The sequence below is a fragment of the Delphinapterus leucas genome, chromosome 15 (genome assembly GCF_059928025.1).
Source record: "Delphinapterus leucas isolate spDelLeu-1000000601 "Yukka" chromosome 15, BTC_Dleu_Yukka2, whole genome shotgun sequence".
NCBI lineage: Eukaryota > Metazoa > Chordata > Mammalia > Artiodactyla > Monodontidae > Delphinapterus > Delphinapterus leucas.
In genome coordinates, this window is record NC_143143.1 from 6,428,231 (window position 1) to 6,442,917 (window position 14,687).

Below are 14,687 nucleotides of genomic sequence, written 5' to 3' on the forward strand. Positions count from 1 at the left end.
TCAGCCAAGACTTTCCAATGTAATTGTATTCAGTTATTGTTTTATCTACTATTTTTCTCTGACTTTGAAGAGATGTGGGATATATCTAACTCAGAGTGTGTCATGTGGGCTCACAGACTTTAGGAGTTTTGTAGGTTTGATGAGAGCAGCAGGAGAGGTGTAATGTAGTGACTGTTTGCCAAACGGAAATGGGAGAAGGCTCTGCCTCTCTGTACCTCTTCATCTTCTCTGATCAAGTCCTCGGAAACCATAGGGCCCTGCTGAGTTGCCATGGCCCCAAAAGTCAATGTGATTGAGTGGACAGAGCACATAGCCGTGGATCACTACTGGACCAGCTCCAACTGCCCCTCCAACATTTAATACTTGTGAGCTCTGGATAGAGTCACTTTTTCATGGTGGATCCCAGTTCTCTCATTAGAAAATGGTTCTCATGCTTGGGTGTAAATGAGAACCACCTGGGAGAACTTGTTATAAATACAGAACTTTGACCCCACCCATCAGCATACCAAATCAATATGATCTGGGATAGGGCCAAAAATCTGAATTTTAACTGGTAATATAAGAAATACTAAGGCTGGAGTGACATCTGAATATAAAGTGTCACCCCAAACACGATCTCTTCTCCACCCAGGTGTTTTTGAAAAAACATGATGGGAAGAAGGGAATCATCCAAGTAATATGGTCAATCAGATGGAAGAGCAGATTAAGTACCTCTTCAATCCCTTCCGTCACTGCTTCAACACTAAATGCACATGACACCCACTTAAACCCTCTGAGTTTTAGAATTTTTTGGGGGGGGAAATAATGCACTGGTTCTCATCCATTTTTATATGTGATCACAAAACCATCTGAAATTCCTGTGTGAAGTCAGAGGAATAATAGGTAACATGTAGAAAACCTTCCATTGTGTTCTAGCCATCCCAAGCGATTGATAGAGGAAACAAAATGCCGGAAGACAGTGTGATTAACTTAGAGTCAACCTCATGCCAGTGGCCCATTCCCATGAACGGGCATCCTGACAGTCAGGAGATCAGGCCAAATTGGGATGTATCACATCTGAGGAGTTGGCTTTATGTGGTTAGGTGGGTCAAACATAGGCCTGCCCTGCTGCTAATGGCTGTCACCTACACGGAGCCTGAGGCCCACTTGGGACCCATGTCGAAGAATAAATATAAGTAATGAAAAGAACATATTTTAAAAATGAATTATACATGCTCCTCTGAATTTCTTTATTCTCTTTGTCCTTTTGTTTCAAATTTTTCTAACCTTGATGCTACCAAGGATATCTCCTTATTAGTTAATATAATATTTCCTTTTAAAAATTATGAACTAGAAAGCAAATTTTAGAAAATAGAGCAGAGAAAATCTTTCATAATCCCACTCTCACTTGTGGAGTATTCCAAATCTTCTTCCATTTGCAGCCACATTTTACATATTTATGATCAATGTGTCTATAAGTTTCATAGGCCTTTTTCATGCTTTTGATATATCTTCAAAAATGAGTGGGTGGACTCTCCTTAATTAATTAGTTTTTTCATTCTTAAACAATTTACTTGCCTTCAATTATTTACTAAGCTAACTTCCTTTTTGATAATGAAATATTTTAAACCTATAAAAGTTGTGGAGAATGGCATAGGAAATAACCCATGTAAACAACACCTAGACTTAACAAATGTTCTAATGTTATTTCTAACCATGATCTCTAGGAGTAAGGATTATGTAATGTCAGGATGAGAGTCTGGACTTAAGCTGTGAGTCCAGCTGCAGAAACCAGATCATTAAATTTAATCACATCTCTTTTCCCTACACAGGTGTTATGAAGGTCAACAGCCTCTGTTGGTTGTCACAGATCCAGACATAATCAAAACAGTGCTAGTGAAAGAATGTTATTCTGTCTTCACAAACCGGAGGGTAAGCATCCATTTTTTAAGTTTAAATATTATTTATTTATTAAATATTTATTCTGTAATAATTATAAATTCACAGGATATTGTCAAAAAAGAAAAATACAGGAAGGTGCTGTGAAGGAAACCCTTCATCCTGTTTCCCCCAAAGGTTAATACCTTGCATAATTATAGTACAGTATCAAAGTAGGAAATTGACATTGATACTATCCACATAGCTTATTCAGATTTTATCAGTTTTATGTGCATTCATTTGCTGTGAGTGCGTGTGTGTTACTCTATGAACATTTATCATAGATGTAGATTTGTGTAACTACCACCACAATCAATGTATAGAAATGTTACTTCCCCATCAATCTCCCTCTAACCATTCTTTTATAGTCACAGTGAGTAGCTTGTCATTTCCTCTTATCAGGGTCTTAGTAGAGCAATTTTTTTTGTATTTTTATAGTTTATTATTTTATCCATACTAAAACGCTTCGTGAAATCACTGTTTCTTTTTAACATCTTTATTGGAGTATAATTGCTTTACAATGGTGTGTTAGTTTCTGCTTTATAACAAAGTGAATCAGTTATACATATACATATGTCCCCATATCTCTTCCCTCTTGCATCTCCCTCCCTCCCACTCTTCCTATCCCACCCCTCTAGGTGCTCACAAAGCACCGAGCTGATCTCCCTGTGCTATGTGGCTGCTTCCCACTAGGTATCTATTTTACGTTTGGTAGTGTATATATGTCCATGCCACTCTCTCACTTTGTCCCAGCTTACCCTTCCCCCTCCCTGTATCCTCAAGTCCATTCTGTAGTAAGTCTGCATCTTTATTCCCATCTTGCCCCTAGGTTCTTCACGACCATTTTTTTTTTTTAGATTCCATATATATGTGTTAGCATACAGTATTTGTTTTTCTCTTTCTGACTTACTTCACTCTGTATGACAGTCTCTAGGTCCATCCACCTCACTACAAATAACTCAGTTTTGTTCCTTTTTATGGCTGAGTAATATTCCATTGTATATATGTGCCACATCTTCTTTATCCATTCATCTGTCGATGGACGGTTTGGTTGCTTCCATGTCCTGGCTATTGTAAAAAGAGCTGCAATGAACATTTTGGTACATGACTCTTTTTGAATTATGGTTTTCTCAGGGTATATGCCCATTAGTGGGATTGCTGGGTTGTATGGGAGTTCTATTTTTAGTTTTTAAGGAACCTCCATACTGCTCTCCATAGTGGCTGTATCAATTTACATTCCCACCAACACTGCAAGAAGGTTCCCTTTTCTCCATACCCTCTCCAGCATTTATTGTTTGTAGATTTTTTGATGACGGCCATTCTGACCGGTGTGAGATGATATCTCATTGTAGTTTTGATTTGCATTTCTCTAATGATTAACGATGTTGAGCATTCTTTCATGTGTTTGTTGACAAGCTGTATATCTTCTTTGGAGAAATGTCTGTTTAGGTCTTCTGCCCATTTTTGGATTGGGTTGTTTGTTTTTTTAATGTTGAGCTGCATGAGCTGCTTGTAAATTTTGGAGATTAATCCTTTGTCAGTTGCTTCATTTGCAAATATTTTCTCCCATTCTGAGGGTTGTCTTTTCGTCTTGTTTCTGGTTTCCTTTGCTGTGCAAAAGCTTTGAAGTTTCATGAGGTCCCATTTGTTTATTTTTGTTTTTATTTCCATTTCTCTAGGAGGTGGGTCAAAAAGGATCTTGCTGTGATTGATGTCATAGAGTATTCTGCCCATGTTTTCCTCTAAGAGTTTGATGGTGTCTGGCCTTACATTTAGCTCTTTAATCCATTTTGAGTTTATTTTTGTGTATGGTGTTAGGGAGTGTTCTAATTTCATTCTTTTACACGTAGCTGTCCAGTTTTCCCAGCACCACTTATTGAAGAGACTGTCTTTTCTCCCTTGTATATCCTTGCCTCCTTTGTCATAGATTAGTTGACCATAGGTGCATGGATTTATCTCTGGGCTTTCTATCTTGTTCCATTTGTCTATGTTTCTGTTTTTGTGCCAGTACCATATTGTCTTGATTACTGTAGCTTTTGTAGTATAGTCTGAAGTCAGGGAGTCTGATTCCTCCAGCTCCATTTTTTTCCCCTCAAGACTCTTTTGGCTATTTGGGGTCTTTTGTGTCTCCATACAAATTAAGATTATTTTGTTCTAGTTCCATTAAAAATGCCATTGATAATTTGATAGGGATTGCATTGAATAGATTGCTTTGGGTAGTATAGTCATTTTCACAATATTGATTCTTCCAATCCAAGAACATGGTATATCTCTCCATCTGTTGGTATCATCTTTAATATCTTTCATCAGTGTCTTACAGTTTTCTACATACAGGTCTTTTGTCTCCCTAGGTAGGTTTATTCCTAGGTATTTTATTCTTTTTGTAGCAATGGTAAATGGGAGTGTTTCCTTAATTTCTCTTTCAGAGTTTTCATCATTAGTGTATAGGAATGCAAGAGATTTCTGTGCATTAATTTTGTATCCTGCAACTTTACCAAATTCATTGATTAGCTCTAGTAGTTTTCTGGTGGCATCTTTAGTATAGTATCATGTCATCTATGTATAGTATCATGTCATCTGCAAATAGTGACAGTTTTACTTCTTCTTTTCCAGTTTGTATTCCTCTTATATCTTTTTCTTCTCTGATTGCCGTGGCTAGGACTTCCAAAACTATGTTGAATAATAGCGCTGAGAGTGGACATCCTTGTCTTGTTCCTGATCTTAGAGGAAATGCTTTCAGTTTTTCACCATTGAGAATGATGTTTGCTGTGGGTTTGTCATATATGGCCTTTGTTATGTTGAGGTAGGTTCCCTCTATGCCAACTTTCTGGAGAGTTTTTATCATAAATGGGTGTTGAATTTTGTCAAAAGCTTTTTCTGCATCTATTGAGATGATCATATGGTTTTTATCCTTCAATTTGTTAATATGGTGTATCACATTGATTGATTTGCATATACTGAAGAATCCTTGCATCCCTGGAATAAACCCCACTTGATCATGGTGTATGACCCTTTTAATATGTTGTTGGATTCTGTTTGCTAGTATTTTGTGGAGGATTTTTGCATCTGTATTCATCAGTAATATTGGTCTGTAATTTTCTTTTTTTGTAGTATCTTTGTTTGGTTTTGGTGTGAGGGTGATGGTGGCCTCATAGAATGAGTTTGGGAGCATTCCTTCCTCTGCAATTTTTTGGAAGAGTTTGAGAAGGATGGGTGTTAGCTCTTCTCTAAATGTTTGATAGAATTCACCTAAGAAGCCATCTGGTCCTGGACTTTTGTTTGTTGGAAGGTTTTTTTGTTTGTTTGTGGTATGTGGGCCTCTCACTGTTGTGGCCTCTCCTGTTGCGGAGCACAGTCTCCGGACACGCAGGCTCAGAGGCCATGGCTCACGGGCCCCGCCGCTCCGCGGCATGTGGGATCCTCCCAGACCGGGCCACGAACCCGTGTCCCCTGCATTGGCAGGCAGACTCTCAACCACTGCGCCACCAGGGAAGCCCTGTTGGAAGATTTTTAATCACAGTTTCAATTTCATTACTTGTGATTGGTCTGTTCATATTTTCTATTTCTTCCTGGTTCAGTCTTGGAAGGTTATACCTTTCTAAGAATTTGTCCATTTCTTCCAGGTTGTCCATTTTATTGGCATAGAGTTGCTTGTAGTAATCTCTTAGGATGCTTTGTATTTCTGTGGTGTCTGTTGTAACTTCTCCTTTTTCATTTCTAATTTTATTGATTTGAGTCCTCTCCCTCTTTTTCTTGATGAGTCTGGCTAATGGTTTATCAATTTTGTTTATCTTCTCAAAGAACCAGCTTTTAGTTTTATTGATCTTTGCTATTGTTTTCTTTGTTTCTATTTCATTTATTTCTGCTCTGATCTTTATGATTTCTTTCCTTTTGCTAACTTTGGGTTTTATTTGTTCTTCTTTCTCTAGTTCCTTTAGGTGTAAGGTTAGATTGTTTATTTGAGATTTTTCTTCTTTCTTGAGGTAGGCTTGTATAGCTATAAACTTCCCTCTTAGAGCTGCTTTTGCTGCATCCCATAGGTTTTGGATCATCCTATTTTCATTGTCATTTATCTCTGGTATTTTCTGATTTCCTCTTTGATTTCTTCAGTGATCTCTTGGTTATTTAGTAATGTATTGTTTAGCCTCCATGTGTTTGGGATTTTTACGGTTTTTTCCCTGTGATTGATTTCTAATCTCATAGCGTTGTGGTCAGAAAAGGTACTTGATATGATTTCAATTTTCTTAAATTTACTGAGGCTTGATTTCTGACCCCAGATGTGATCTACCCTAGAGAATGTTCCATGCACACTTGAGAAGAAAGTGTAATCTGCTGTTTTTGGATGGAATGTCCTGTAAATATCAATTAAATCTATCTGGTCTGTTGTGTCATTTAAGGCTTGTGTTTCCTTATTAATTTTCTGTTTGGATGATTTGTTCATTGGTGTAAGTGAGGTGTTAAAGTCCCCCACTATTATTGTGTTACTGTCGATTTCCTCTTTTATAGCTGTTAGCAGTTGCCTTATGTATTGAGGTGCTCCTATGTTGGGTGCATATATATTTATAATTGTTATATCTTCTTCTTGGATTGATCCCTTGATCATTATGTAGTGTCTTTCCTTGTCTCTTGTAACATTCTTTATTTTAAAGTCTATTTTATCTGATATGAGTATTGCTACTCCAGCTTTCTTTTGATTTCCATTTGCATGGAATATCTTTTTCCACCCCTCACTTTCAGTCTGTATGTGTCCCTAGGTCTGAAGTGGGTCTCTTGTAGGCGGCATATATATGGGTCTTGTTTGTGTATCCATTCACTGAGCCTGTGTCTTTTGGTTGGAGCATTTAATCCATTCATGTTTAAGGTAATTATTGATATGTATGTTCCTATGACCATTTTCTTAATTGTTATGGGTTTGTTTTTGTAGGTCCTTTTCTTCTCTTGTGTTTCCCACTTAGAGAAGTTCCTGTAGCATTTGTTGTAGAGCTGGTTTGGTGGTGCTGAATTTTCTTAGCTTTTGCTTGTCTGTAAAGCTTTTGATTTCTCCATCGAATCTGAATGAGATCTTTGCCGGGTAGAGTAATCTTGGTTGTAGGTTCTTCCCTTTCATCACTAAGTATATCATGCCACTCCCTTCTGGCTTATAGAGTTTCTGCTGAGAAATCAGCTGTTAACCTTATGGGAGTTCCCTTGTATGTTATTTGTCGTTTTTCCCTTGTTGCTTTCAATAATTTTTCTTTGTCTTTAATTTTTGCCAATTTGATTACTATGTGTCTCAGCATGTTTCTCCTTGGGTTTATCCTGTATGGGACTCTCTGCATTTCCTGGACTTGGGTGGCTGTTTCCTTTCCCATATTAGGGAAGTTTTCGACTTATAATCTCTTTAAATAGTTTCTTAGGTCCTTTCTCTCTCTCTTCTCCTTCTGGGACCCCTATAATGCGAATGTTGTTGCGTTTAATGTTGTCCCAGAGGTCTCTTAGGCTGTCTTCATTTCTTTTCATTCTTTTTTCTTTATTCTGTTCCGCAGCAGTGAATTCCACCATTCTGCCTTCCAGACCACTTATCTGTTCTTCTGCGTCAGTTATTCTGCTATTGATTCCTTCTAGTGTAGTTTTCATTTCAGTTATTTTATTGTTCATCTCTGTTTGTTTGTTCTTTAATTCTTCTAGGTCTTTGTTAAACATGTCTTGCATCTTCTCGATCTTTACCTCCATTTTTTTCCCGAGGTCCTGGATCATCTTCACTATCATTATTCTGAATTCTTTTTCTGGAAGGTTGCCTATCTCCACTTCTTTTAGTTGTTTTTCTGGGGTTTTATCTTGTTCCTTCATCTGGTACACAGCCCTCTGCCTTTTCATCTTGTCTATCTTTCTGTGAATGTAGTTTTTTTTCCACAGGCTGCAGGATTGTAGTTCTTCTTGCTTCTGCTTTCTGCCCTCTCCAGATAGCTATTTCTTTGGAGCTTCAAGAATAGGCTCCCAGATCTGGTCAATCACCTTGGGACAGTGCCAGTAAGACTCTGTGTTTTGCTTTTGACTCTAGTCTTTTGGTCCAATGGGAATTTTGAAAAATGCCATCTCTATGTCTGAGGATGAACAATGGAAGAGATTACGATCGTTGCTGTCTCCAGCCTTCACCAGCGGAAAGCTCAAGGAGGTAAGAAAAGAAGAAGACTTTCAACTAGAAACTTAAGGAATGACTCTAGGGACAGGTAGAAAATAAGATCATAGTCCCTTTCCAAAGAGAAGTCTGCTGATTTTGAGTTTTCTAATGATGGTCTTTTATCTTTACTTCCTAGAAGAGACATTTTAAGATTCCTTATAAAATGCCACTTCCTGCTCCATGTTTGGGAAAGCCAGGTACTTCTAGGACTTGAGTCTGCATTTAACTTCAGGTGATGTTGTACTTTGTATCTAGATGTTCCCCATCATTAGCCAGATTGGAGACGTGTTGGTGAGGAACCTGAAGAAGGAAGCAGGGAAAGGCAAGCCAATCAACATGAAAGAGTAAGTAGGGGTGAAGCTGCTGGTACCTGAGCTCCATTGAGACCCTCCAGATGCCTGCCATGGAGCCAGATTCCCACTGCTGAGTTACTGTAGTGACCAGACAGAAGTAAGTGTGTGGTGGTACCACTCCAGTGGGCCACCCCAGAATGAGTGGTGGCTCGCCAAAGAAAGCAGGGCAGCTGGGAGAGAAAGGGTCTTCTCCTGTGTACATGAGCCAGGATGAACTTATCTGCTTAACTGTCACTTTGGATATTCTGGAAGACAAAAACACATAGTTTAGAAAGGAGAAACATTGTTGTGCACAGTATTGCGTGTAGAGGGTGTGGAGCGGAGGTGGGGAAGGCTCTTCGTACATATTGGCAGGAAGTGCACTGGGCAGGAATGTTACGGTATGGAACTTGAAACAAATTAAATCTCTTCACAGTTTTCCTGAGCAAAATGCTAAATATTAATTCTTAACCACCATTTGTTCTTCCTTCAGCCTCAAAAGAGAGAAGGCCCTGTACAGGCTATGGGTAGAGTGATCATAGCATTTGTTGTCTAAACTGAGATTTTTTTTAAAAATTCTGCTGTAACAACAGGTATAAGCTGAGAATGTCCCGGGAAAACTGAGGACATAAGATCACTTAGCTATGGGATTCCCTAAGTCAAATTTGGAGTAATTTATTATTTTTTTAACTAGAAATATTTTTAGTTCTTACATTTCACAGAAATGAGTCTGCCCTCAGGTCAACCACAGACCACTGGAGTTGAGGAAGTGTGGGTCTTTCAGGATCCTTAGCAGGGGTGTAAGACAGTGAGGGATGATGTTCCTGGAAACTCAGAACAGGGTGCTGCTGTTCTGTAATTCATTGAAGAGGAATCAGCTCTGAGTGCACACTCTTATGGTGAGGCAAGACCCAGATCAACGTCCCCTTTCTTGACTCCCCCAGGATGTGTTAAATTTATACACTTGGTTATGCTCAGACACAGTCCTTATACACTTATTATTGCCTGTAGTCAAAACACACTACTGTACTTTGTCTGATTATGGGTGTCTATCCCTCTATGACTGAGCTCCTCGAGTTTGTGGGGGGACGTCTAACTTGCCTCAGTGTCCCCAGCCCTCCTGGCACAGGGCCAGCTGCATCACTGGCACCTCAGACACACCTCATGTGTGAGTGATAGTAGCATAGACTCTTCCATGGACCAACAGGTGGTTCTGAAAGAGTGTGGCTCTCTACCTGCCTTGTCTGGGCATCTGATTTTACATGCACTTCTTGTTATATGTGTTGGGTAAGGAGAGTAAAGAGGTGTTGATTTTAGTTGTTCATATCTTTCTCTACTCAGCTTCTTTGGGGCCTACAGCATGGATGTGATTACTGGCACAGCATTTGGAGTGAACATTGATTCCCTCAACAACCCACAAGATCCCTTTGTGGAATATAGCAAGAAGATCTTAAAATTTAATCTCCTCTCTCCATTAATTTTCTCAATAAGTATGTAGACTACTTTATTCCTTTTTTTATTCCTTTTTCTTTATTCCTTCTTCCATCCCTCCTTCTCTCCCACCTTTCCTCCCTCTCCACCTTTCTTCCTTTATCTTTCTTTTTTTTTTTTAACTATTTATTTATTTATTTATTTATTTTTGGCTGAATTGGGTCTTCATTGCTGCACACAGGCTTTCTCTAGTTGTGGCAAGCGGGGGCTACTCTTTGTTGTGGTGCGCTGGCTTCTCATTGTGGTGTCTTCTCTTGTTGTGGAGCACGGGCTCTAGGCGTGTGGGCTTCAGTAGTTGTAGCACATGGGCTCAGTAGTTGTGGCTCGTGGGCTCAGTAGTTGTGGCACACGGACTTAGTTGCTCCACAGCATGTGGGATCTTCCTGGACCAGGGCTCAAACCCATGTCCCCTGCATTGGCAGGTGCATTCTTAACCACTGTGCCACCAGGGAAGCTCTATCTTTCTTTTTTAAATAATAGCTTTATTGAGATACAATTCACATGCCATATAATGCACCACTGTAAAATGTATAATTCATTGGTTTTTACATCCTACCTATCCATCAACAGATGAAATGGACAGGCAAAATATATACAACATTCAGTATACACAACTGGATATTGTATGTGCGTGTGTGTACATATACACACATATATATGTGTGTATATATAGGTATATATACTTATATATATATATGAGAAAGCCAGGTTCTTCTAGGACTTGAGTCTCCATATATATATATATATATATATATATATATATACACACACACATATACACACACACACATACACAATTGAATATTATTCACCCAGAAGAGGAAGAAAATCCTGCCATTTGCAACAAAGTGGAAGGACCTAGAGGGTATTACGTTAAGTGAAATAAGTCAAACAGAGAAAGGCAAATACTTATATGTAGAATAAAAAAAAAACTAAACTAAAAAAAGGAAGAAGAAGAAGAAGGAAACCAAACTCATAGAAAAACAAGATCAGATTTTTGGTTACCAGAGGTGTGGGTTGAGTGGTGAGAGAATTGGATAAAAGTGGTCAAAAGGTGTAAATATTCAGTTGTAACATAAAAAGTACTGAAAGTGTAATGTACAATGTGAGTATAGTTAACACTGCTGTATGATATATTTGTACATTACTAAGAAAGTAGATCGTAAAAGTTCTCATCACAAGGGAAGATATTTTTTTGTAACTATATGAGGTGAGGAATGTTAACTAAACTTATGGGGTTAATTTCACAATATACGTATGTTAAGTCATTATGCTGTACCCAAACTAATACAGTACTGTATCTCAACTATAACTCAGTAAGGTTGAAAAAAAAAGGGTTTTAGTACATTCAGAGATATGTGCAACCATCACTACAGTCAATTGTTGTACATTTTTGTCAACTCACAAGCCCTGTACCTAACTATAACCTCTCACTCCTCTTAGCCCTAAGCAACCACTAATCTACTTCCTACCTCTATAGATTTGCTTATTCTGGACACTTCGTATAGATGGAATCATATATGTGGGCTTTTGTGGCTGGCTTCTTTCACTTATCATGATGTTTTCAAGGGTAATCTAAATTGTAGCATATATCAGTACTTCAGTTCTTTGTATGGCCAAATAATATCCCATTATATGGACATTCTGCATTTTGTTTATCCATTCATCAGTTGACAGACACTTGGGTCATTTCCAGCTTTCGGCTATTACGAACAGTGCTGCTATGCCCATTCATGTACAAGTTTTCGTTTAAATACCTGTTTTCAATTCTTTGGGTATGTAGTCAGAGGTGAAATTGCTGAGTTATATAGTAACTGTGTTTAACTTATAAGTAACTGCCAAACTGTTACCCCACAGTCTTTTTTAGATAAATGTCTATCCAAATATTTTGCCCATTTATAGTTGGATTATATTCAGTACTTCCGTTGTTGAGTTGTAAGTGTTCTTTATATATTCTAGGTAAGAGTCCCTTATCAGACATGATTCGGAAAGTTTTTTTTTTTCCTTTCTGTAGGCGTCTCTTCACTTTCTTGCTAGTTTGCTTTAAAGTGAAAAATTTTTTATTTTCATCATGCACAAATTCTTTATTTTCCTTTTTTTCCCTGTGCTTTTGGTGTCATGTCTAAGAATCCATTGCCAAATCTGAGGTCATGAAGAGCTACCCATTCATTGGTTTTCTTCTAAGAGTTGTACAGTTTTAGCTCATATGTTTAGGTCTTTGATTTATTTTGAGTTTATTTTTGTATATGGTGTAAGGTAAGGGTCTATTTCATTCTTTTGCATGTAGCTATCCAGTTATCCCAGAACCTTTTATTAAAGACTATTTTGTCTCCATTGAATGGTCTTGTAACCCTTCTCAACATGCAGTTTACCATAGACAAGTGGATTTATTTCCAGAGTCTAAATTTTATTCTGTTTATCTATATGTCCATTCTTATGCCAGTATGACATTGCCTTGATTATTATAGATTTATGATAAGTTTTGAAATCAGCAGTAGGAGTCCTACAACTTTATTCTTTTTTTTCGAGATTGTTTTGGCTCTTCTGTGCCCCTGGCAATTGCATATGAATTTTAAATTCAGCTTTTCAGTTTCTACAAAGAAGCCAGCCAGAATTCTGATAGGGAATGAGTTAAATCTGTAGAGTTGCTGTCTTGACAATGTTTAGTATTCTTATACATGTACATGGGATGTTTTTCATTTACTTAGATTTTCTTTATTTCAACAGTATTGCAGTTTTCAGGGTAGATGTTTTGCACTTCTTTTGTTGACTTATTCCTAAATATTATTATTATTTATTTTTTTTGTGGTACGCGGGCTTCTCACTGTTGTGGCCTCTCCCATTGTGGAGCACAGGCTCCAGACGCGCAGGCTCAGCGGCCATGGCTCACGGGCCCAGCCGCTCCGCGGCATGTGGGATCTTCCTGGACCGGGGCACGAACCTGTGTCCCCTGCATCGGCAGGCGGACTCTCAACCACTGCACCACCAGGGAAGCCCTAAATATTCTTTTTTTATGTTATTATAAATAGAGTTATTTTCTTAATTTCACTTTTGGGTTATTTATTACAGTGTATAGAAATAGAATTGATTTTGTATGTTGACCTTGTTTCCTGAAACCCTGTTGAAATTGTGTATTAGTTCTAATAGGATGTTAGTGGATTATTTAGGATTTTTTATATACAAGATCATGTTATCTGATGGTGGAGGAGTTTTACTTCATTTTCTATACGTATGCATTTTATTTCCTTTTGTTGCCTAATTACCCTGGCTAGAACCTCTAGTACAGTGTGGAGTGGAAGTGATGAGAGAGGCTTCCTAGTCTTGTTCTTTTATTTTCTTCTTTAAATTATACATATGTATTTTATTTACACTTTGTATTTGATATATTTCATGATAAACATTTTTTTTCCACCTTAACCATTTTTTAAGTGTGCAGTTCAGCGGTATCAAATACGTTCACATCGTTGTATAAAAATCACCTCTGTCCATCCCCATAACTGTTTTCATCTTGTGAAACTGAAGCTCTATACCCATTAAACAATAACTCCCTGTTATTGCTTGCCCCCAGCCCCTGGTAACCACCAGCCTACTTTCTGTCTTTATGATTTTCCTAGTCTTGTTCTTAAACTTAGGGAAAGTTTAAGCTTAGGGGAAGCATGCAGTCTTTCATTATTAAGTATAGTGTTAGCTTAGTTTTTCATAGATGCCTTTTCTAAAGTTGAGGAAATTCCCTTCTGTTCCTGTTTGTTGAGTATTTTTATCACAAGAGAGTGTTGGGTTTTGTCACATGCTTTTTATGCATCTATTAGATGATCATGTGGTCATTGTTTTTTATTCCTTGGACATGGTTTATTATAACACTTTGTATTCCTGGGATAAACCCCACTTGGTTATGGTGTGTATCACATTTTATATGTTGCTAGATTCAGTTTGCTAGTATTCTGTTGAGGATTTGTGCACCCATGGTATAAGGTATGTTGGTCTGTAGCTTTCTTTGCTTGTGCTGGTTTGATTGATTGATTGATTGATTGACTGATTGAAGCAAGGTATAGTGACTTTATTAGGAAAGCCAGTAGACCAGGAAGATGGTGGACTGGTGTCTCAAAGAACCATCTTATCCGATTTGCCTGGTTTTAGTACAGATTCATACAATTTGGAAGTGTTCCAACATCTTCCAATTTTTGGAAGAGTTTGTTTAAAAAAATGGTGTTAATTCTTTAAATATTTGGTAGTATTCACCATTGAAACCACCTAGACATGAGCTTTTCTTTGCCAAACTGTGGGTGGTTTCTTGATTACTAACTAAAACTTTGTACTTCTTATAGGTATATCAGATTGTCTGTTTCCTTTTAAGTCAGTTTCTATAGTTTGTGTCTTTCTAAGAATCCATCCATTTTATCTAAATTGTCTAATTTATTGCCATACTGTTGTTCATAGATTACTTTTTTGTATTGAAATAAAGTTAATTTACAATGTTGTGTTAGTTTCAAGTGTACAGCAAAGTGATTCAGCTATGCAGACACACACACGTATATGTATTCTTTTTTTAAAATTAATTAATTAATTAATTAATTTTTGGCTGCAATGGGTCTTCGTTGCCACGCGCGGGCTTTCTCTAGCTGTGGCGAGTGGGGGCTACTCTTCACTGTGGTGTGCGGGCTTCTCACTGTGGTGGTTTCTTTTGTTGTGGAGCACAGGCTCTAGGCGCACGGGCTTCAGTAGTTGTGGCTCGCGGGCTCTAGAGCGCAGGCTCAGTAGTTGTGGCACAGGGGCTTAGTTGCTCTGAG

The 14,687-nt window shown here is 38.0% G+C and overlaps 1 protein-coding gene across 2 annotated transcripts in view; it reads left to right on the plus strand.

The window, feature by feature from the left end:
* The window catches only part of LOC111182287 (cytochrome P450 3A24), a 42,234-nt gene that overhangs the window by 5,282 nt on the left and 22,265 nt on the right, over positions 1-14,687 (plus strand). For both annotated transcript variants that reach the window (XM_089895699.1, XM_089895700.1), the window contains 4 exons: positions 1,812-1,911; positions 7,958-8,071; positions 8,333-8,421; positions 9,751-9,899. In XM_089895699.1, coding sequence (XP_089751825.1) covers positions 1,812-1,911; positions 7,958-8,071; positions 8,333-8,421; positions 9,751-9,899 — 452 coding nt within the window. The remainder of the gene's footprint in view (positions 1-1,811; positions 1,912-7,957; positions 8,072-8,332; positions 8,422-9,750; positions 9,900-14,687) is intronic.